Below are 23,938 nucleotides of genomic sequence, written 5' to 3'. Positions count from 1 at the left end.
GAGAAACTAGAGGGTTTTGATGGCTAATAGGGTTTGCTGAAGCTTAAAAGACAAGATCCATCTAGAAATGTTCACAGAAGGGTGATTTTACATGAGTTATTTAAAGCAGTGTATCGTGTTAGGCTCATCTGCTTGTGAGGCCTCTCCTGGGCTTTACATAAGAGGGCGGCGTGGACCACAAGGAGTCATCCGTCTGCACCCGTGAGTGTGGATTAGCAGGATAAAGGGCTAGAGGGGAAAGCTTCACATGGACAGCACATAGATGCAGGTGCACTGTGACCACTCTTCTGAAAATCCCTTCTGATAATCTTGTTTTATTTTTTAGTGAAAAAAAAAACCATGCTGAAATTTTCTCATCGTCCAACTGTCACATCTATGCCTCTTGACATTTGAACTCGGTCTGTCCTCCCTCTTGTTACAGCGGATCTGTGTCTGGCTCCTATTAAAGGCCAGCCCCTGCCCTTCCAACAACCCCTGTACCCTGGACCCCACAGTTCTTACTGACTTCCTGGACCAAGCCCAGAGCCACCCCTCACCTGTTTCTCTCTCCACCGGATGATTCCTGTGTCAACAACAAACACTACATCCAAGCCAGCTGGCATCACCGTTTCCCCCAGACGGCAGTGTCTCACTGCATCCTCACCGAGGTGCCTGGTCAGCAGGTCCACGCTCTCCATGACCCCACCCCCTGCCCCCTGCAGGTTGGTGTCCTCCTTGGCAATTACGGGGATACTGCTCCGGTCAGCAGCAACAGTGGCCCCTGTGTGGCCGATGGCTCCGGTTACATCTCTGTGACCTTACACATCCTCTCATCAGAATTCAACCTCGCTTTCCCGCTCCTGGGTTCTCTCCTTTAATGATATCCCTTCCACTGCTAATCCCCTACATGCACGAGTGTCCCGCGGCTGCAGCCTGGTCTGCGTCTTTTCTCCAGCCACACTCGCTGCCCTGGTGGCCTTGATTTTATATGAACGCCTGGGACCACCTCACTGTATCTCAGAACCAACCCTTCCTTGGGAGTTCCAGCCTGCATTTTGACCCCTAATTGCAACTTCTCTCTCTGGCCATTCTCATTACTAACCAGGCCGTGCATTCTCCATGGGGCACTGTCTCTCCTTGGGGGTGAAAACTGGTTCTCGGGGTGGATGTAGAACATTTTAGACATTACACTGGCCCTTGGCCCTCCATGCAGGTCCCATCCTCCTTCTTAGCACTTAATGTCTCTTCTTAATTAAACTTAAATCTAATTTAATCCTTTTCCTTAGAGGGTGATAACGGGGGGAAAAGGCTGAGGAACACTGAAGGAGCCAAAACAGAGCTCTGCCCAAACCTGATTTTCCATCTCGTTAAGATTTCCACCTATCCATTTTGGTTCACGCCAAACATCTAAGACTTTCCTTGATTCTCCACTTTCCTTCCCTCCCTACACACAGTTCACCACAGGCCCACTGGCCCCCGCCTGCAAATCACGACCGAAACCCCCATCCCTCTTTCTCTCCCCAGAGACCATCTGAGCCTGGGTCACAGCATCTCTTGCCCAGATTTTTCCAGAGGCACCTAATGGGCCCTCCAAGTGGCCCAGCTCCCTCTTTCTCTAGACTTTCAGCAAAGCAACCCAAACAGCCTTGAAAAACAAACGTCAGTGATGCCATTTGTCTGATTTAACGTTTCCAGCATCTTTCCATCTCAAAATAAATCTCTGACAGGACAGCACGACCAGCCTTTTTCCTGCTTCTCCTCGCCTGCATCCACACTCACCGCAGAGGAGGGTGGGAGAGCTGAGCTGCTCCGCAGCACACGGGATCTTCCTGGACCAGGGATGGAACCCACGACTCCTCCATTGGCAGGCGGATTCTTTACCACTGAGCCACCAGGGAAGGCCTGGGTCACTGTTTTTAACTAGACTTCATGTGATTCAGATTGCACTACCCTTCTCCCCATGTCCATTTACTGCCTCCAGGTTCCCAGCCAGGGTACGACATTATTTATAGTCTCTTCCTATCTCTCTGGGTCCCTCTTGGCTGTGACAGTTTCCCAGACTTTTCTTGATTCTTGATGACCTTGACAGGAGCACTTGTCAAGTATTTTGTAGAAAGTCTCTCAATTGGAGACGGTCTGAAGCTTTTCTCATGGGGAGATTTAGCTGTGTTCATGTGCTTGGCCCTTTGCTTCCTGCCTGTCTCTCCCCAAAGCTCTGGACCCCAGATGCCCTTGAACTGTGATGCCTGACACGCGTTCAGCTCTTGGAGACTGAATCAACTCTGCCTCGCTCATCGCGTGTCCCCAGAGCCAGAACAAGGCCCATCCCACGGCAAATGATCAATGCCTCTGCACTGACACGTGGGCAAGCAGACACACACCCCACAATCGAAGCCACGTGAAACATTCTCATGCTTTCACAGGATTGAGCAAAATCCTGCATTTCATGCTGGGTTAAAGACGTCCACATGCAGTTAGGATAAAACTCCATCTTCCATCTATTTGTGGCATCTTGCTCCTTATCTCAGTGGGAACAGTGCACTTTTTAGAAAAGTCTTCCTTCCTAGAGGCACTCAATTCTTCCCCTATTTCCTGGCTTTGCTTCTTGTGTTTCCTTATATTGAAAGATGGGCTTCCCAGGTGGTGCTAGTGGTAAAGAACCCGCCTCCCAATGCAGGAGACATAAGAGACCTGGATTCGATCCCTGGGTCAGGAGGATCCTTTGGAGGAGAGCATGGCAACCCGCTCCAGTTTTCTTGCCTGGAGAATCCCAAGCACAGAGGAGCCTGGCGGACTACAATCCATAGGATCAGAAAGAGCCAGACAAGACTGAAGCGACTTAGCATTCTGCGTGTGTATTAAAAGATCGTGTGTTTCTACTGCAGGCCTGTTCTTGGCTTTACAGTATTTTCTGGAACACTCCTGGCAAGTCAATACTGTGTCCAGTTCCAGAATGAGGAAGCTGCAACTCCGCGAATTAATGAAGTCATCCAAGGCTGTTTTTTTGTTTGGCTTTTGAATTAATTTTTATTTTGGCTGTGCTGTCTTCATTGCGGCACACAGGCTTTCTCCCGCTGCAGCGTGTGGCGCTTCTCTTGCTGCAGCTCATGGGTTCTAAAGCGCATAGGCTCAGGAGCTGTGGTGCCCGGGCTCACTGGCCCCGCAGCACGTGGGATGTCAGGTCCCCACCAGAGACTGAACCCATGTCCTGAGCACTGAAAGCTGGATTCTTAACCACTAGACGGTGCAGTTTCTACGTGAAGGAACTCAGGCTTGAAGCTGTAGCCTGAGCCTTGGGTCAGGCCCTACACAGCCTTGGGGATCATCCATGCCTCCTGGCTTCACCTCCTGGAGCAGGCCCATCGCGGGGAGGAGCCGCAGCGTTCACTAGGACACACGTCCATCCATGCCTCCGATGGAGGAGACTGCCAAAACTCAAAGGAAAACACCACGTGGGCAGCCAGGGGAGGGATGACGGCAATGAGAGCTGGGACCTCAGCAAGTACTGGTGTAAGACTGCAAGGGATGTCAAGAATATGCAGGCAGAACTGGAGTGAGAGAGACGAGCAATAGCGAGGAAGAAGGGACACAGGTCAGGAGGAGGGCGACCCGATGCCCGTCGTTCATGGGATGAAAAATAGAAACGGCTCAGGTCGCTTACAGAAGGCGTCCTTTTTGCAAATACAGATTGCCAAACTGTAAAGTCTGGGAAACAGCAAACTTGAAAGCTCTGTTCTAGTTTCATCCCTTTGTTGAGGATTTCCAGAAGACCAGAGGCATCCTTAGACATCTGCCCCTTCATCTCCACGTCCATCAAATCACATTTCTTTAAATCCCAAATGTGCATGCAGCTCTGAGCTGGGGGATTGGGCTGAAGGTGGGAGAGGACCTGTCCTTGAATAGCTCAGCTTTGAAGCTGAGATGGGTATTTCAAGATGATGAACCTGGAAATTCAAAGGCAATCACCTGAAAGAAATAAGGACTGGAATAGAGTGCCATGCAGCAGTGAGGCAGAATAGGATCCCCTTTGTCTAAACTGGACAGTCACGTGCACGTTGTCCCATAAAAGGATGTGAAGGTGGTCTCTACTGCCCACGGGGGTGCAGTAAGCCACCATGCGCTCCCCAAAGCATCCATGCACAATCAAGAGTGGAAATAAACTATTCCCTCTTGGGAGCAGCAGATTCACAAAGGAATGAAAGGACAGCATGGTGCTTGCTCATGCTCCTTTCATCTCAGGGATGCCTCGTGAGCGTGGATGCAGAACCTGTCCTTGGTTCCCAAGCCTCATTCCCGCCTCGGGTGGTCCCTAGCCCTGGGAGAATGTGATCTTGAACTGTCTCTCAGAGAACAAATCTGAAATCCCGTCAAATAAAAATAGTTCCCCTTGAATCTGAACTCAAGAATTTTCACTAACCTCAAGGCAATCACTAGGAAATCAGCCTCTAACTTGGTCGTCGCAATCACAGCCAGTGATCCTGCATGGTCAGTCCAGCACGTAGCTGACCGTAGGCTGCTATGAGGCTACCAGATTCCTCTTCCTCAAGCCCAGAGCTCTGAGAGCCACCCTGGCCACCAGCCCTGGCGGGCTCACCAGGCTGCAACCCTGGGCACACTCGCTCAAAGCGTGGGTGTCCACTGGCCCTCAGCACTTTGATGTGGATGATCACAGCTCCTCTGCTAAGGAGCCCTTGTGTGGCCCCAGGAGACCCTGTCACTTTCTTCCAAGAGAGGTTTGTGGATCCAACACCTCACAGATCTGTAAAGGGTAAACAGGAGTCAACCCCGAGGGCGATTTTCTTTTCAAAGCTGCACAGATTGAGCAGCAAGACAAAGAGTGTTGCCCAGTGACAAGCTCCAGGCTTGCAACACAGACTGCAAACTCTCTTCAGAGGGCAAGAGCTTAGCATCTTTGCAACTTCCCTTGTCTGAGGTGGCAGAGAACTCAGGTTTAAGGGCACTGACACTGCCAGGCCAAAAGAGCTTTGGGCTTCATTCCACAGGAAGCCCACACACCTCAAGGAATCAGAGAACTGAGGAACTGATTCCTCAAGGAATCAGCTTCCTGGTACCTTAAGGGGACACAGAGCAGGGATGGATGACCCCCTTGCCTGGATGCCAGGAGCAGCGTCGAGACCATAGGAAGGCTGATTCCCCTGAGGTCAGGGAAGTGGGTGGGTGTGCACTGAACTTCACGTGTGAGGTTATCCCAGCCACCCAGCAGGGTAGGGTCAGGGCTCTCTCAGGACAGGACACACGGAATCACAAAACCCTGTCTCCTGCAGTCCCCACTGAGATTCATCTCCATCCACTGAGCGGGATGCGTGGCAGAGAGCCCGATGCAGGCAGCTTGCCTGCTGCCCCACCCAGCAGGGGAGAGAGAGGGGGCCTGAGCCATCGTAGCTGCTGGATCTCCAAACTCCCAAAGCCCCACCCTCGCATCTCGCTAATTTAGTGATGAGCATCCAATCATACTCATCACGTGGACACACCCTCTGGCACTGGGCGATTCTTTGCTGGGCACTGGCACAACCATCATGAACCCTTCCCGGAGACTGTTAGTCTACAGAGGATGAGGGGAAGCACACCACCAGCCCCAGGCTCCATCAGACAGGCAGGGGTGTGTTTGAACCAGGGTCTGTCTAACTCTACAGTCATTATACTTCGTCTGCAAAGGGATCTCTTACCTGACATGACCCTAGTGACCCTGACAACAACATTACAGAACTGGAATTCACTTTTCTACTTTTTTGAAATCCCTGGTGGCTCAGACGGTAAAGCGTCTGCTCACGATGCAGGAAACCTGGGTTCAATCCCTGGGTCGGGAAGATCCCCTGGAGAAGGAAATGGCAACCCACACCAGTACTCTTGCCTGGAGAATCCCATGGACGGGTGAGCCTGGCAGGCTGCAGTCCATGGGGTCACAAAGAGTCGGACACAGCCGAGCGACTTCACTTTGACTTTCCTTTCTATCCTTTCACCGGTGATGGAGAGTGACACAGACAGAAGGCTTGGGCCAGCTTTAGCAGGTGACATGGAGAACATGTTCGGTAATGGGAAACAAAAGCAACCACAGCCTCATTGCTAAGGACAGCGATAAGAAACCTCCTTAGAAATTAACATCAGGGAAACATGGGCTTACCCCTGGAGAAAGCAGGAGTTCCCCTTCAGATCAGAGCCCAAGGAGGGTGACATCCATACTGCCCCTCAGTTGACTGGGTACCTGGTGACTCAGACAGTAAAGAATCTGCCTTCGGTGCAGGAGACCTGGGTTTGATCCCCGTGTCGGGAAGATTCCTGAAGAAGGGAATGGCTACCCACTCCAATAATCTTGCCTAGAGAATTCCACGGGCTACAATACATGGGTTGAAAAGAGTTGGACACAACTAAGTGACTAACACACACACACACACACATATTTGTGAGCACACATATATTTGTTTATGTATAGAACACATACATTCACACATCCTTGTTTTCGAGTGTTGTATTATATATATGGTTTCTTAAACTGAGAACCCATTCAAGCTCACCATACAGGCAGACTATGCATAATAAGCAGGACGTTTGCCTTCTCTCCCCCTTTTCTCGGTATGAGACTCACTTCATAAAGCACCGGATATTGGGGAGCTTAGTTCCAGGAAAGAACACCCAACCACTTGACAAACACTGCTTAGAAATGCCAGGCCCCTGTAAATCACAACAGGCAAACCATGGTTACCTCCAAAAGTGTCTCACAAAAGGGGATTACTCTATTTTCTCTGAATCAAGCTTAATTTGTGGGTCTAATATCAAAAATAAGGAAACCTCTCCAGCACGCGGCTGGCTTCACATATTCCATTTCCAAACCGTCTGCAGGTTAATGGCTAATTAGAAAACGCCTTGCACACAGTACACTGCAGGATCAGATGGCAATGAGGTGGCCATTTGCTTTAGTGGAGCAATAACATTCAGCCTGAATAAGCCAATCAGACTCCTGACCCTCAATCCCGGGGATGTTGGGGAAATCAGAAAGGCAGCCAGCCCCTGCGTGGCAGGGAAGGGGGAGCTTCTGAGGGAGGGCGAAGCTGTCCCCTGCCTCCACGCTGCCTAGCCCTGCACAGCCAGGACAGAGGAGGAATCATGAAAAACGTGTGCAGGACAAAGGGCTAGAAAGGCCCCTGCGGTGAAGGCACCATGGGAGGTAGCGACGGTTCCCGCCTGCGCGCTCAGTCGCTCAGTGGTGTCTGACTCTTGGACACGCCATGTACTGCAGCCCACTAGGCTCCTCTGTCCACGGAATTTTCCAGGCAAGAATACTGGAGTGGGTCGCCCTTTCCTCCTCCAGGGGACCTTCCTGACCCAGGGATCGAGCCCACGCCTTCTGAGTCTCCTGCCCTGGCAGCTTTGACCAGCTGAGCAGTCAGGGAGGCCCACGGAGGGTCCAGCCTTCATCAAAGGAGCCAAGCCCTACAAACCTCCCCCCACCAATGCTTTCAACACATACAACCTACCCACCACATTGCAGGTGAGGAATTCAACCAGAGAACTTCAGATTTTCTGGCTCTTGCACGAAACCTCACTACGTGTTTTCCCCTGAACACAATGAATCAAGAGAGAGTACAGGCTGCTGTGTTTCATCACAGGAAAAGAGAGGAGGGGGCCCCCTAACCACGTCCAAACCTCTGCATCCCAAGCAACCCCACGTTAGGGATGCGGTGGCCACAGGTCAGAAAAAAACGGGGGAAAGATAATTTCTGCCTATGAAAAATGGATTGAATACTGAGAAAGTGCCAAGTGCTAAAAAGCTACCCGTTGATCAGGTGGCTGGAGTCCTCCGGGGATGGTAAATAATATTTATATTCACAAATTTTAACATGTAGTGTTTTCTATTCCTTCTAAGATCCTCTGTACCCAAGACACGGAGTCAGCGGCCACTGGTTCTTGAGCAGGGAGCAGGGCGTCTCTGATACAGCAATGGGGAAAGATGCTGTGGGGGGCGGGGGCTTTTGTTTTGGAACCATTAGAATCCACTGAACTGAAAAGAGCAGGGCTGTCAGAGTTCATTCTCTTCCCAAATCAACCACACTGTAGAATAACACAAAATATTTCACTTTACAATATAATTTGTATTTTCAATTTTCTTGCAGCTCTGGGAATTTGACAGGTACAGTATTAAGTAAAAACCCTCCTCTGAAGTCTCGCTGGAAAGGTTAAGAAGAAACAGCAAGCTCCAGCAGACAGCAAGCAACCCCCTGCAGCTGCCTGACCTGCAGTCAGCGGCTGGCTCAGTACAGACACAGGTCTCCCGTGCAGTGTTATGATACACTGAGAACAAATTTCAGTTAAGGAAATTCACTAGCCAATAGAGCCTCAAAAGAATAAGAGGCTTCATTTGTTTAATGCATACCTGCATCTGGAGTTATTTACTTATTTATTTGTGGACCTAAAAATAACAAGGGTAACTGCGTTTCATTCCTGGAAAAGAACCACTATGGAGCACGTCCTGTGTTTTATCAGCTGACCTTGTAATAACATTTTCTATTGACATTCATTCTTTTCAGTCAGGCGGTTAGCCACTGTTCGTTCAGCACCTACTGTGTGTTGGACAGCGACACTGAACTCAGCATCTCTGAGATAAGTGATTTCCCCAACACAGCATCCAAGAGTCCTGCACAAATGCACACGATTCCATGAAAACATATCACATGACACATGAAAGCATCTTATACAAACAAAAATGGAGAGAAGCTGTCACAGTCCTAACATTTCAAGTCTATGGGGAAATTATATTAACTATATCATCATTTCTTTATAGACCTACAAATGTACCACATATGTGATTTTTTTTTAAGTATTCCACTGTCAAGCTGAAGATGGAGACAAAATATTACTCAACTTTATTTCCGATCTTGTGTCTAGAAAAGAGGAGGCGCTTGACACATAATGATGTCATTCTATGTTCAATCTTCAAGATGATTTCATGTCAAAAACTGCATTTCCTGGAGCTTCCATATAGGAAAAACACGAAGCCTCACTATCTGTACGGTCACCATGCTTGTTACGACAAACTGACCAGCAGGAAGGCCACTGAGTTTCTTTCTGCAAGAATCCTCAGAGATTTTAAAATTTTACTTATTCATTCACTTTGGTGGCTGTGCTGACTCTTTGGCGGCAATAGCCAGGCTTTTCTAGTTGCGGCCCTGTGGCAGGTGGGATCTTAGTTCCCCGACCAGGGATTGAACCTGTGTCCCCTGCATTGGAAGGAGGATGCTTAACCACTGGACCACCAGTGAAGTCACTTCGAAGAATTTTTAAGAAATTTTATCAGACAAAAAATTGTAATGTCAACCAACAGAAGCTACTATTCAGTTGGGTGGGGGGAGAAGTCACTAAGAAAAAAATGACTGCAACACACATCCTTGAAACGAGGTTCAAGGACGCGAGGATAAAGAAGGTGTGGTGCATATTACGAAAGAATGCTACTCAGCCATGAGACAGGAGATCCTGCCATTTGTGACAACATGGATGGAGCTTGAGGGAATTATGCTAAGTGGAGGAAGTCAGATAGAGAAAGACAAACACTGGATGATCTGATATGTATGTAGAATCTAAAACAGAAACGGCAACTCCCCCATAAGAGACGCTCACTAATATTTTACACCTATGTGCCAGGCACCAGGGAGGACAGCCCTGGGGTCTGCGTTCTTATCAGTGTGATTCCCAAACCCACCTTACTCTCCTCATCACGTGGGCCACGCCCACAGGGATCTGCTGCTAAACTGGGGCATCTCGCAGGGCATCTCTGGGAAAACTGCCCTCAATCTTCACCCCATTCAGGAAAGCTCAGCCCTGGCAACATTAGCAGACAGCTGCTATTATTTATGTTAACGACTCCTGTCTTCACTGGGGTCATGACACAGAGAAATGGCTGAGAGAAGCAGAAATAAGAAGAGGGTCACTGAAATGGATCACATATTTCTATTAATTACTTAACATTGCTGAGACTCAGTTTGTTCATCCATAAAATGAGGATAAAACTGACTTTTGCTGGGGACGATTCTTTGCAGTAGGTACATGGAAGTACATTTAGCAGCATCACTGGATTCTACCCACAAGGTGTCAACAGTCCCCACGGTGATAACAAAACTGTTGTCAAATATCCTCTAGGGGGCAAAATCGCCCCTGGCTGAGAACCACAAACAGATATCTAACATAATGTTTTTGGCCACAGACAAGCATTCAGTTACCATGGGTTTCCTCCTGCACACATCCCAGACTTAAAAGGATGACCCTAGAGGGTCTCGCATTGCATGCAGGCTTTCTTCTAAATCCCAGGAGCATCGGATGTAAAAACTGAGGATGGAAAGATTTGGGATGCGATTTAATAAAATGTATTTCCTCCATGAGAGCTGGACCATAAAGAAGGCTGAGCACTGGAGAATGGATGCTTTCAAATTGTGGTGCTGATGAAGACTCTTGAGAGTCCCTTGGACTGCAAGAAGATCAAACCAGTCAATCTTAAAGGAAATCAGTTCTGAATATTTATTGGAAGGACTGATGCTGAAGCTGAAGCTCCAGTACTTTGGCCACCTGATGTGAAGAGCCGACTCACTGGAAAAGATCCTGATACTGGGAAAGATTGAAGGCAGGAGGAGAAGTAGGCGGCAGAGGATGAGATGGTTGGATGGCATCAACGACTCAGTGGGCATGGATTTGAGCAAATTCCAGGAGATGGTGGAGGACAGAAGCCTGGCGTGCTGCAGACTATGGGGTCACAGAGAGCTGGACACAACTCAGGGACAGAACAACAGCATTTCCTGCTTTATGCTTTGCACGGAGAGCAGTCTCAGGCATCAGATAAAGAGGGTGTTTGGCTTCATTCCTGCTAAAGTGAAGTGCATCCTCCAGCATTAAGTGTCTGCAGGGCGGCCTTGTCGACACCAGCCAAGAGCTCATGACAAGGTGTGCGCTGTCTCAGAGAATCCTCACACCGATTTTGCCCTTTAAAAACTTTCCTCTAACGCAAGCTTCCCTAAATAAGAGTCCTGGCTAAGAGTGCTTCATCACTGCCATTCCTTGGAGAGTACTCTGATTTTTCATCTCAGGATTAAATAGCAGTTTGAAAAGCTGGTATAAAATATCTATGCTGTGTGCAATAAATTGGTTATCAACAACCAGGTAAAAGCTGGAATTATCTGTTTTAATTTTAGGCCAAGTTTAATTAGTAAGCAAAAGCAGGCATGCCAGGGAATAACTATATGGAAAATAATAAAATAATTTATGAAAATGTCATGAAGGATAAACAGAACTCCAAAGCACCCTGCACATGGGCACCTCTTCCTGCTGGGGGACACAGAGCACTATTCCCAGACCCAAGTCAAGAGTTGTCCTTGAAGCCTGGTGCATCACCACGGCCACCTCTGCCCCAGAAAAAGAGCTTATGTGCTTCTCAGTGAGATCAGCCAGAAAGGTGCTCAGCCACAGTCCAGGTGAGCCCAGCTCCAGATGCAGGCCTGGGTCTCAGCACCTGCAAACTGGGATCTGAGCTGCAAAACATCGCTGCTTTAGGCCAATTTTCTGGGAAAGGACCAGGCATCCCAAGAGGCACCAGTGGAAAAGAACCCACCTGCCAATGCAGGAGATGTCAGAGATGTGCGTTCAACCCCGGGGTCGGGAAGCTCCCCTGGAGGAGGGCACGGCAACCCACTCCAGGACTTTTGCCTGGAGAATCCCATGGACAGAGGAGTCTGGCGGGCTACAGTCCACGGGGTCACAAAGAGTTGGACATGTCTGAAATGACTTAGCACGTCTGCACACGTTGGGAGAGGATTAAGGTTGCCAGAGTGATGTTATGAAGTGTGTGAGCTAAATAAAATGCCGGCATGCTGAGCTCTTGGGAAATTTTCATTGCAGAATGCTTTCATTATACTGACTTTAAACTCCCGTTTCTTCACTCAAAAACAATACATATATTCTTCCTTTTGGTCCTTAGCTAATGGTATCGTGACAGAGTTTCTGTCAGCTACTGTATACCGTTTCCAAGGGAGAAATGATACTTAGGTGCGCTTAAAATCTTCAAGGCACCAGATATGCTAAACCTCAAAAGGAATAATTTCAAATAATAAGTTAGAAACATCAACTAAAAGCTTCCAGCAAAGAAAGGAAAAAAGATATTGAGAAGAAATGATTCAAGAATCTCTTGAGCCCCAATGTTTGATACCCTCACTTTGAATTTGCACAAAGATTTCATCTTCATGCCTTTTCCTGGGAGGAGCGTTTCCTGGAAGGAGGCTGAGCTGGAAACATAACATGCTGCATTCCCGGACCAGCCCGTCTTCTGGCTGGCACTAGCGCTATGCCCCCCGAGGCAGGCCCCTAGAAAGTGGGGACCCCACCTCCCTGCCTCCCTCCCTGAGGCCAACGGTCTCCGATCCAAGGCCAAGATACAGAGCTGGCCAGGACCAAAAATCTTCCACAGCAATGAAACCAAATAATACAATACCTGCAACCAATCTACCCTGAGAATTTGCCTGCTGAGCATTTTCACAACTTACCCCTAAGAAACCTGGCATCTCAGAGGTGGAATCCCGAAGTCTTACTGCTCTTTCCTGCCCCAACTATACGTCAGATTAATTTTGGCAGATGCGTCCATGAGCTTGCCTTCCCAGAGGTAGACACATCTGATGGAGACCATTTATCAGTGGGGAAAAATGCATGTTTTTGAGGAGGGAAATAGCTAGATTGCATGAACATGTATGGAGGGCTTCTTTGGTGGCTCAGTGGTAAAGAGTCCGTCTGCCAGTGCAGCAGAGATGAGTTCAGTCCTGATCGGGAACGATCCTGCAGGCCCCGGAGCAACTAAGCCTGTGCGCCACAGCTGCTGAGCCTGTGCGCTAGAATGTAGGAGTTGCGACGACTGAGCCCGGGCCCCCAGAGCCTGTGCACCACAAGGAGAGAAGCAACCACAGTGAGCAGCCCACTTACCGGATCAAAGGGAAGGCCCCCTCACTGTAGCCAGAGAAACGCCCGCACAGCAACGAAGACCACGCACAGCCATAAATAAATAAGATTATATAAAAAAGCATACATGGAAAATTGACCCAATGAAAGAAGCCATACGCGATTCTAAGTGTATAAACATGTACTGCGTATATTAGGTTAGTGGAAACATACTGCAGTGTGCTGACGGGTTGAGCAAAACACTCCCTGGTCCAAAAATGCTGGACTCACAGGTGAGGGAAGGAGGAGTAGAAATGCGCCAACACAATCAAACAGAGGAAATCTAGAACCCAACCCTGTGCCCATTATGCTAGATTGTTCTGCCTCCATGCCGCCACGACCCAAAAACAAGTAAAACCCAGACACGTGAAATCAATAGCAACGTGATGTCATAAATTCCAAGTTGGGAAGAAATTACAGTGTTTTGTTTTTAAAGTCTTCATTGAATTTGTTACAATATCGTTTCTGTTTTATGCTTTGGCTTTTTGACCCCAAGGCACGTGGACTCAGTTCCCCAACCAGGGATCGAACTGGCACCCCTTGCGCTAGAAAGGCGAACGCCTGGACCACCAGACATGCTTCGACATTTCAGTGTCCGAAAGCACACATTTAAGATGAAGACCTGACTTCAGATAAAGTCAAACTAGACAGTAATTTTGATTGGTTAGTCTCCAGTATTTGCATGGTCAACAACTTGCCAAGACTAAATTGGGTAGCTCAGAAAATCCGCTACATTCAAGAAGCTTTAGGACAGGTCCAATGATGACCGACTGCTCTTAAGGATCAGCGTGCTGACCCATAACATCTCAGGCATATCAAAACTGAAATACCAATGCCCTCCATTTCCTGTGGGCACAATTTTGAGTTCTCAACTGATTCCTTTATGGTGATATTCTCTTGCTCAATATGTTATACATAAGGATCTTCACCATAAATTGCCAGTCTTCCCTGACAAACTGCAAGGATCTTTTTTATCACCCAGTGAGAATTTTGCAACCCATTATAGTTTCCTTCGTGCTTCATCTCCCAGGCAGCATTTTGGCTTCTAAAAAGTTTCCAGTTTTCTCTATCATTTTACCTGGTCTATTTTATATCCACAGTCTATGAATCCTTACTTGCAAAATATACCAAGTTCTTTATGAATGTACAAAGGATAATAAATCACAAATCATAAACATAAGCTCCTTTAGACCCCAGCTGAACATGGACAAAATCAAGAAGAATGAGACACAAAACCTACACCAACAGAGAAGGACCCCGGAAAACACTGATAATCACAGCTGCAAACAATGAGACTTCTGAGGAAGTAAAAGTGATCGTTTAATTTATTTTTCATCCTAAGAGAAGAGGACCTGGGGAGAAGCTGAATCAAGGTAGCTGAATTTTAAAAAGTCTGCTGCAAGTTTGAATGGTGGACAGATGTAAGAAAGGTTTTATTTCCACATAAATAAGAAAGTCTAATTCTAAAAACCTGAAAATTACACCCAATCCTGCCCCTGTTTTCACCTCATGGTACACAGTAGAGATGCCTATCACAGGTAAATAAAAGCAGTTGATAACAAATGCTCCTTCAAGGTGAAAAAGGAATTCAGTCAAACCAACAGACTCATTTACTACCAGGTCACTCCTCTGCCTTAGAAATCTAGTCTGGGGACTTTCCTGGCAGGTACAGTGGCTAAAATCTGTGCTTCCATTGAAAGAGGCATGGGGTTCGATCCCTGGTCGGGGAACTAAGACCCTGCAGTTCAGCCAGAAGAAAAAAAAAAAAAAATGCAAACAATCTACTCAGGATTATTAGTCCACAAACACCACTGGGATGATGTCAAGCTCTGAGACCAAAAGAAACCCACAGAAATGCAACCAAGAGGCTGCATTCATGTTAACAACCAGAGAGAACTCTAACAAAGCCACAGCATAATTCTTCACCATGAGACCAGGCTACACACTCCGCAAAGCGTAGACCTGAGAATTCCAGCTGATCCAAGTTCAAAAGTAGCAGACAGCACTTACACGCCAACAGTGAAGATCTAGGCTTCCAATACCACCTGAGATCTTAAATGGAAACTTAGTGTCTGCTTCCCTCTGGGCAGATTAACCAGCACGGCTGCATGCTAACACACAAGCACACATCTGTATCTGAACTGTGCTCATCTTAAATGTCATCCCACCATCTGGCTCCCGTATATCCTAGAGCAGAGTTATAATGCCAGGCTATCACCAGTCACTTGCTATCTTGAATACAGCAGTTGAGTGACTACTGTCCTTTGGGATATTCATTATAAACTATAAACTTGATGCTTGATTTACAAGCTGTGGCCCCAAAACTAATGGACACTGCTTTTAATTACATTTTACAAGCCCCATGGACTGAAGAACAGTCCTATTTGCAGAGGCGAAGCTGAACAAGCACACATTTAAGGGACCACAGCGGCTGGTTCTGTCAGTTTCTGAGCCGTAGGTGGTAAAGCTGCATGTCCAGCTGTGCTGTTAAAACTTAAATACAGACTCCGGAAGCTGCTGGGAATCACTGTTTATCCCAAGGAGGCAAGGAAGTCTGTGATGCCTGCTAGGAACAGAGGAGCAGGCGAGTCTGGCAACATGCAAGATAACAAGCTCTTACGTTGAAGGAATTTGTTGTTCAGTCACGAAGTCGTGTCCGACTCTGCAGCCTCAGGGCCTGCAGCATGCCAGGCTTCCCTGTCCTTCACTGTCTCTCGGAGTTTGCTCAAATGCATGTCCACTGAGTCAGTGATGCCATCTAATCATTTCATCCTCTGCCGCCCCCTTTTCCTCTTGCCCTCAACCTTTCCCAGCATCAGTGTCTTTTCCAAAGAGCAGGCTTTTCTCATCAGGTGGCCAAAGTATTGCAGCTTCAGCATCAGTCCTTCCAATAAATCTTCAGATCATGAACTCCTTATTACAGGAATAAAAAGGGGCAAAAAGATAGTGACATAGAAACAATGCTCTATGGTATCTATGTAATTTCTACAGGAAATTATTTTATGATGATATTCTGTCCTAAAAGTCCACAGGAGGACTCCACAGAGCTCAGGAATGGATGTGATCCTCTGGAACACATACAGACGTTTAATGGCACCAAAAGGCTTAGTAGGAACTCCTTGACTTCTATGCTTAAAAGTCATTCAGGTTAAGTAGTAAAGCTTACAGAAAAGTTGTGTTTCAGAGTCTATAGGATTAAAAGCAAAGGCATATTTAAGGGGTGTGTGTGCTAAGTCACTTTGGTCATGTCCGACTACTTGTGACCCTATGGGTGTCGGGACACGGCCGCTCTGCAGGGGACATAGGGCAAGCCAAGTCCACGTGCAGCTGGTGCACACCCACTGCCTCCTGATGGAGCCAGAGCTCCCTTTAGTTCTGTGGCTTCACTACTGATGGGGCAGGCACATCTCCCAGGCCGGGTTAAATGCAGAGTGTGTACCGTGTGTGCTAAGTCGCTTCAGTTGTGTCCGAGTCTGTGCGATTCTATGGACTGTAGGCCACTGGGCTTCTCTGTCCATGGGATTCTCCAGACAAGAACACCGGAGTGGGTTGCCATGCCCTCCTCCAGGGGATCTTCTCCACCCAGGGATCGAACCCGAGTCTCTTATGTCTCCTGGGTTGGCAGGTGGGTTCTTTACCACTAGCGCCACCTGGGAAGCCCCTAAACACAGAGGCCCCTACCTATTTCACTGCTAGATGGGAAAGACAGGACGGTCGTTTTCATCCAGCAGAGTAAGGAGAACCCAGGCTTTCATGTGCATCCAAGACAGTGGGTTCTGTTTGTCAGTGTGTTTGTTTTATGTGGAAGATAGACCACGGAAGACGTGAAAACTGCAGCTCTCGAGCCTCATGCTAAGCCGTCACTCAAAAAAGTTAATCCCAACAGAGAAAAAGGAAGAGAAGCCTCATGCTTTAAGTTCCTCACGTTCTGGGTAACAATGCAGATCCCAAAAGGCAGCAGGTGGAAACCCAGGAAGCCGAGGCCAGGACCCCTGCTCTGAGCCGCAGGCCGCCCTTATCTCTGCAGCTGCGGGATGCAGCTCCTGCACCTCCCCACTTCTCTGGTGTCTTCAGATGCACCGAAGGAGGTTTCAGCCACAGCAACAGATGACTTCAGAGGGACGACACTTAATGAGGCTCAGCCCTAGCAGAGGCCTGCTTAAAACAGCCGCTGCTGGTTCCCAGGGCCTATTTCATCCCTGTTGTCCCAGAAAGTGGGACTTCCCTGGTGGTTCAGCAGGTAAAGAATCTGCCTGCCAATGCAGGAGACATAAGTTCAGTCCCTGGGTTGGGAAGATCCCTTGGAGGAGGAAACAGAAACCCACTCCTGCATTCTTGCCTGAAAAATCCTAAGGACAGAGGAGCCTGGTGGGCTACAGTCCATGAGGTTGCAAAAAGCTGGACAAGACTGAACTAAGCATGCTCATTCTAGAAAGTATTGTAGCATCACCCAGAAAAGACAAAGAGAAAGATCCTTGCCGCTACAAATCTGCTCGTGGGGTGGACAAAATCATCAAAAAGAGGCAAAGTTATCAGGGAAAATGCAAATGAAAACCACAGTGAGACATGGTACATATCTGCCAGAAGGGCCAGAATAAAAACGTCAACGACAGCAAACGCAGGTAAGGAGGCAGAGAAGACGGACGTCTCTTCCAGGGCTAATGGGGACGGAGAACAATGCAACCAGAGTCTGGCAGTTCCTGATAAAACTAGACAGGCAATTACCATGCAATCAGCATTTATAGGCCACACTAGCATAAAGAGCCCGTCTGCCAAGGCAGGAGATGCAAGAGGTGCAGGTTCGACCCGGGGTCGTGAAGATCCCCTGGAGAAGGGAACGGCTACTTACTCCAGGATTCGTGCCTGGAGAGGCCCATGGACGGAGGAACCCGGTGAGCTACAGTCCATGGGGTTGCACAGAGTCTGACACGGCTGAAGTAGATTCGCACAAGCACGGCATTTACACCCCTGGGAAATGAAGACTCAAGTCCATGCGAAAACCTGAATGTCCATAACAGATTTAATTGTAATAGATTTATCTGTAGTAGCCCCAGACTGAGAAAAGACTAGACGTCCTTCAGTGGTTAAAAAAAAATGGTTAAACCATCTGTGGCACATCCACACTGTGGACCACCATGCAGCAACGGAAAGGAACAAACCACTGATACAACAACTTAAAAGAGTTCCAGAGGGATCCTTACGGTGAAAGAAATGTGTGCTTACCATGGGGATGGATTTGAGAACACACACCACATGAAAAAAATCTGTAAGAAAGGAAACACAAGCACTAAAGCATATAAGTCAAGCTGGGAAAACCTGAATAAGATGGCTACATTGTATCAATGTCTGTTCCCTGGTTGCAGTTCAGTGTTGCAGGTTTGCAAAATGTTATTGTCAACATTTTACCTGGGTCAAGGGTACACAAGCTCTCCTGTCTTACGTCTTACTACTGCACTGACTATAAACCGGCAGTCATCTCCATAACACTCTCAGTAACAAGGAAGGGGCAAAAAGAAATCAACAGACATTCCTTCTAGAAACCACATGTGATGGAGAACCCCATGGTCTTTGATGGCACTTACAGAAATTATAAAACCCACGTGCTAGAAATTTAACCAACAGCCCTCACAGGGAGATGATGAACATGGCACACGCTTAATTTTAATAAATATAATGAAAATGCTCATGATTTTTTTAAGCTGAAATATGTGAAATGCAAACACTCTTCAAAAGCCTCCCATAGAACTGAGAATCGTTTTGGTTAATAAACACATATGTTTAAAATTGGACGGCAAACAGAAGCCCCGGACAAAGGCAGAGCGAAGGATGGATCACAGTCATGTTCGCTTTCTGGGGGGTGCAGAGCCCAAGTTCTCAACCCCAAAGCCCTGCGCTGACATAAGAAAGGCACTCAATCTCCAAGCCCATTTTTCCAAAGAACCACTTGCATCGCAGAAGCGGGGCCACCCTGTGGTACCCACACAACACCTCCGTTGCCACCAGCCGTGAGCCGGGCACCTCCTCCAGGAGAGCCCCCCCGTACTCACTTATTCTGCATCATGTTCATAATCACCCAGTCGAACGGGTAGACATTCTTCCCAATGAGGTTCTTAAACATGATGAATGTCTCCATCAGGAAATCCTGAAATAAAAGCAGAACGTTCAAACAGCCCACTGAGAAAAAGGTGAAAGCCGATGCCCACCTCCACCCCCAGAGTAACTGCATTATAAATTTATAAATGACCTTATTATTATTACTCTTTTTTTAGCTGAATGAAAACATAGCACAAAGTAATGAAGATGTATCTCACAGAGCTGCATACGACACCTTCTGCTTTTCTATGTGCCTGAGCACCTCATGTCCTGCAGAACTTTTTCAAGGATATACTAAAAGAGAGTCTCTTGTCATGTCCCTCTAAGAGATACAAGGAATAAACCCCTGAAAGTTACATATATTCACACTCTTTCTGCTTAAGGAAACACTTTCAATCAAATATAATATGCAGGCTGTAACTACGTCTTATATCAAATATAATATACAGGCTGTAACTACGTCTTATATTTATCTGATTGAGTGGAAGTTACTCGGTCGTGTCCGACTTTTTCCGACCCCATGGACTATACAGTCCATGGAATTCTCCAGGCCAGAATACTGGAGTGGGTAGCCTTTGCCTTCTCCAGGGGATCGCTCCAAAACAGGGGACGAGCCAAGGTCTTCCGCATTGCAGGCGGATTCTTTACCAACTGAGCTAATCAGGGAAGGCCATATTTACCTACATTTTAATTATAAACAGGGCCCATCAAATTCAACCTGCAGTATTATTATCCTTCCCTTTTTCTTACATAATTTAACAAATGAAAGGTGCAGACAGGAACTCCTGACAATCTGCACCTAGTCAGCACTCTGTAAAGCAACCAAACACATGGTCAAGTTGCCAAAGTCTCTTACGTGGCATCATCAACTCCATAAGCTACTCAGTGATGGCTCTCTTGTCTCCTAGATGGTCCCCTGCAGTTCAGAGCGGGGGCCTGCAACCCGACCTTGCTTCCACACTGATTAGACTGCTCCTGGCATTGGGAGAGGGTTCCCTACTCCTAGTGGGTCCACTCTGTGCTGTCAGAATTAGGAGATTTTCTTGAATCTGACAATTCAGAGCTTATTCTGAGCTCACCTGAACAAAACAAGCAGGTGTCCCAAAAGTGCACACCCCAGTAATAGAGGGCACTTGCTCCCTCAAGATCTCGGTGGAAAGGGGACAAGCAGCTGAGAAGTCATGTTAGGAAAATGAGGCCGTGGTCATAGATGAGCAAATGAATGGATGTTTCCCATTTATTTCATCTACTGATTCATAATTAAGTGCAATGGCTGTGAAGACCGAGGAGGTGAGCAGAATTTAAGCATCCCAGAAGCAATTCCCAGCACAGAGTTCTACACAAGACCTTCTTGCAAAAAGACACAAGGTCCATTTGATGGTAGGAATAAGCCAAGGATCAAAGACACCTTCTCTGCCACCTTACCAACAATGGCCAGCTTACAGAGTTACAGCGAGTCATTTCTGCTGCGGGAGGGCCTTGTGGAGCCCCTCGCATGAATAAAAACTCCAGGAGCCACCGTGATCACGCTTGTTACAACAGAGGCCTCCAGTGCCGAGAGGTTAGGATAGAAGGCAGAGTCAAGAGGGAAAAGTGAGTCCCGTGTCCTCCCAACGCTGCCCCTAGCAGCCCCAACCAGCAGGGCTTGCGAGCAAGAGGTGTTCTCGATGACCCCTGACACAAGGAACACTTTTCTATTCCCAGTTTAATTCCTGAAATTCATATTTCACTACTTAAGGTTCCCCACTTTGTCAAGAGTTTCCCGTTTTAATGACCAGGTTGCCCCCTTTGCAGGCTGAGTGCCATAATTTAGTCACATCTCTATTTGCATGAAATTGCTGGCTTTCTTGCTGATTACTCCTCAAAGCCTAATAATTGAGATACAGGGTCTGGTTTTTATTATTCTGGAAGAGAAGCATATTTTCCCATACCAACTCCTTTTTTTTTTTTTTTTTCCTCTAGGAAACACAGTCCCATACTTCATTAGTATGGCTCAGCTATTAAATGTTGGTACTTTGCTGATCAAACAAAATGCTGCAGATTGTGGGAGATGAGGTTTTTCAAGGCTTTCCCTGTTGGTCTGCATAAATTAGCAGCCATGGTGGTGGTCCCCACCACCGCCTTTACCGGAATGGCTGATGAGGCTGAACAGGCTATTACAACTGCCATCTCCAAGTTGACAAGAGGAGTTGGAGGATTTAATACACATTTTGTGAAATTTTCATCATTTTATATCAATCCATTCCTGCTACATTTTTAGCTAGATTGTACACAGGATGTTCCATATAATAAGGGAACAACTCTAATAAGAGCCATCAATGCATTCCATAGGCAAAGTCTTCTTGTTATAAAACCATCTGCTTCTGTCCATCTCTGGCCCCATCCACTTGGATAATTGGTCATCATTTTTCACCGGGACTCCCGGAGGGAAAGGCTAGCTCATGTACCTATGACCATTCTAGTCTGTCTTGATCCCCACACTTCATTCAGAGTGGCCTCTTCAAATCTGATCAAGGCATCAACACTTCCTCAATCTTCCACTGAACCTATGTCTTCAGTGGCTTCCAAATGTTCTTAGGTAAAAGCCAAAGAGTCTTAATTCTCAGAAGAAGGAAGACACCCTTCTCTTAAGTCAAAGAAATAACTGTTTCAGACAAGGACCATCAATAGATGTTAACTCAACTGATGAAACTGCTAGAGGATAAGACTCCTGCCAATTTACTGTGGATACCAGTGTATTACCCAAAGTCTCCATGATGACCTTCAAGGGCCATGTATCTTCACAACAGAGAGATCCAGAAGTTATTCCCTTTTAACCAAATGATCAAACCCACTATCATCAGTAGTGGTCAGCCTGGAATTCCTAGCCTCCCGACAGACATAACAGGGCATGCTTAACCACAACTTCTCTTCTGCTTGCCAAAAGGTGACCTTGGATTTTAGATAAAGCTTCCAGTTTGTGGAGGGCTTCCTTGTTGGCTCAGATGGTAAAGAGGTCACCTGCAATGTGGGAGACTTGGCTTTAATCCCTAGGTTGGGACAATCCCCTGCAGAAGGGAAGGGCTACCCAATTCAGTATTCTTGCCTAGAGAATTCCATGGACAGAGGAGCCTGGTGGGCTACAGTCCACGGGCTCAAAAAGAGTAGGACATGACTGAGTGACCAACACTTTCACTTTCCAGACTGTCAGTCAGTTCAGGTCAGTTCAGTCGCTCAGTAGTGTCCGACTCTCTGCAACCCCATGAATCACAGCACGCCAGGCCTCCTTGTCCATCACCAACTCCCGGAGTCCACTCAGACTCATGTCCATCGAGTCGGTGATGCTCAGTTTGCAGGACATATGAATTTGAAGAAACAAATCTGCACACAAAACAGCAATCAAAAATTACAGAATGGGGGCGGGCGGAAGTGGGGGGATGGTGTGGGCGAAGTCTGCAAAGCTAATGGCTCTATCTGTTCAAAAGCAGAAAATAAATAAAAATGAAATTGAACTTTAAAAAGCGATGCCATGAAAGGGAAAGAAAAACAAGGCGATCAACTTATTTTAGGAAAAAAAAAAGATTAATGAGAAATAAGCAAACACAATGAGTGAATCTGGACGAGATGCAGCTTTGAGAGAGCCTGTAATGAAAGACAGCAGAGACTGGGGAGAACCGAGGGAGAATGTGAATGTCGATGGTGTGAAGAGATGACAGCAATGTTCCGGAAGAACAACGAAGCCACTGGACATTGTCTTCACCCTTGAGAGCTACCTGCTGAGCCACTCGCTTGCTTCTCACATTCCGCCAGGATTTGGCTACATGTTCATAGAAAAAGATACCTAGAGATACATAAGTTAGTGTTAGTCACTCAGTCCTGTCTGACTCATTGCAACCCCATGGATTGTAGCCCACCTGACTCCTCTGTCCATGGAATTCTCCAAGCAAGAATACTGAAGTGGGTTGCCCTTCCCTTCTCCAGGTAATCTTCCTGACCCAGGGATCAAACCTGGGACTTTCCACATTGCAGGTGGGTTCTTTACCATCTGAGCAACCAGGGAAGCCCACTAGAGATATAGTAGAGGCCAATATGGCAGAATGCTTGCAACTGATGAATTCAAATGATTGGAATAATGGTTTTCACTGTACTATCCTTTCAGCTTTTCTGTATGCTTGACATTTTTAATGATGAAAGGAAGAAAGCTTGCAAGCTAAATGGGGACACTCAATATGAGATTAGTGGACTGTATCACCATCAACATTCTGATTTTGATACTCTTCCATAGATCTGCAAGACGCTACCATGGGGAGAAACTGAGCAAAGCATACGAAGATGCTCTGTATTATTTTTTACAGCTATGACTGACCCTACAATCCTCTCAAAATAAAAGTTTACTCAAAAAAATATATGCTTTAAAATAATTAGTGGAAAAATAGTAAACCAATGACATAGACGGAGGTTTGTAACCCTGCACAGAAGGCCGTGATCAAAACCATCCCCAAGAAAAAGAAATGCAAAAAGGCAAAGTGTTATCTGAAGAGGCTTTACAAAGATCTGAGAAAAGAAGAGAAGCAAAAGGCAAAGGAGAAAAGGAAAGATATGCCCATCTGAATGCAGAGTTCCAAAGAATAGCAAGGAGAGGTAAGAAAGTCTTCCTAAGTGATCAATGCAAAGAAATAGAGGAAAAGAACAGAATGGGAAAGACTAGAGATCTCTTCAAGAAAATTAGGGATACCAAGGGAACATTTCATGCAAAGATGGGCTCAATAAAGGACAGAGATTGTATGGATCTAACAGAAGCAGATGATATTAAGAAGAGGTGGCAAGAATACACAGAACAACTATACAAAAGATCTGAATGACCCAGATCACAACGATGGTATGATCACTCACCTAGAGCCAGATG

General features: G+C 46.9%; 1 protein-coding gene across 2 annotated transcripts in view; it reads right to left on the bottom strand.

The window, feature by feature from the left end:
• DOCK1 (dedicator of cytokinesis 1) overlaps nt 1-23,938 on the bottom strand; it is a 564,920-nt gene that overhangs the window by 193,907 nt on the left and 347,075 nt on the right. For both annotated transcript variants that reach the window (XM_068961248.1, XM_068961249.1), the window contains exon 29: nt 19,008-19,102. In XM_068961248.1, coding sequence (XP_068817349.1) covers nt 19,008-19,102 — 95 coding nt within the window. The remainder of the gene's footprint in view (nt 1-19,007; nt 19,103-23,938) is intronic.

This window comes from Capricornis sumatraensis, chromosome 23 (genome assembly GCF_032405125.1).
Source record: "Capricornis sumatraensis isolate serow.1 chromosome 23, serow.2, whole genome shotgun sequence".
Lineage (NCBI taxonomy): Eukaryota > Metazoa > Chordata > Mammalia > Artiodactyla > Bovidae > Capricornis > Capricornis sumatraensis.
This window is presented reverse-complemented; position numbering and strand designations above follow the sequence as displayed.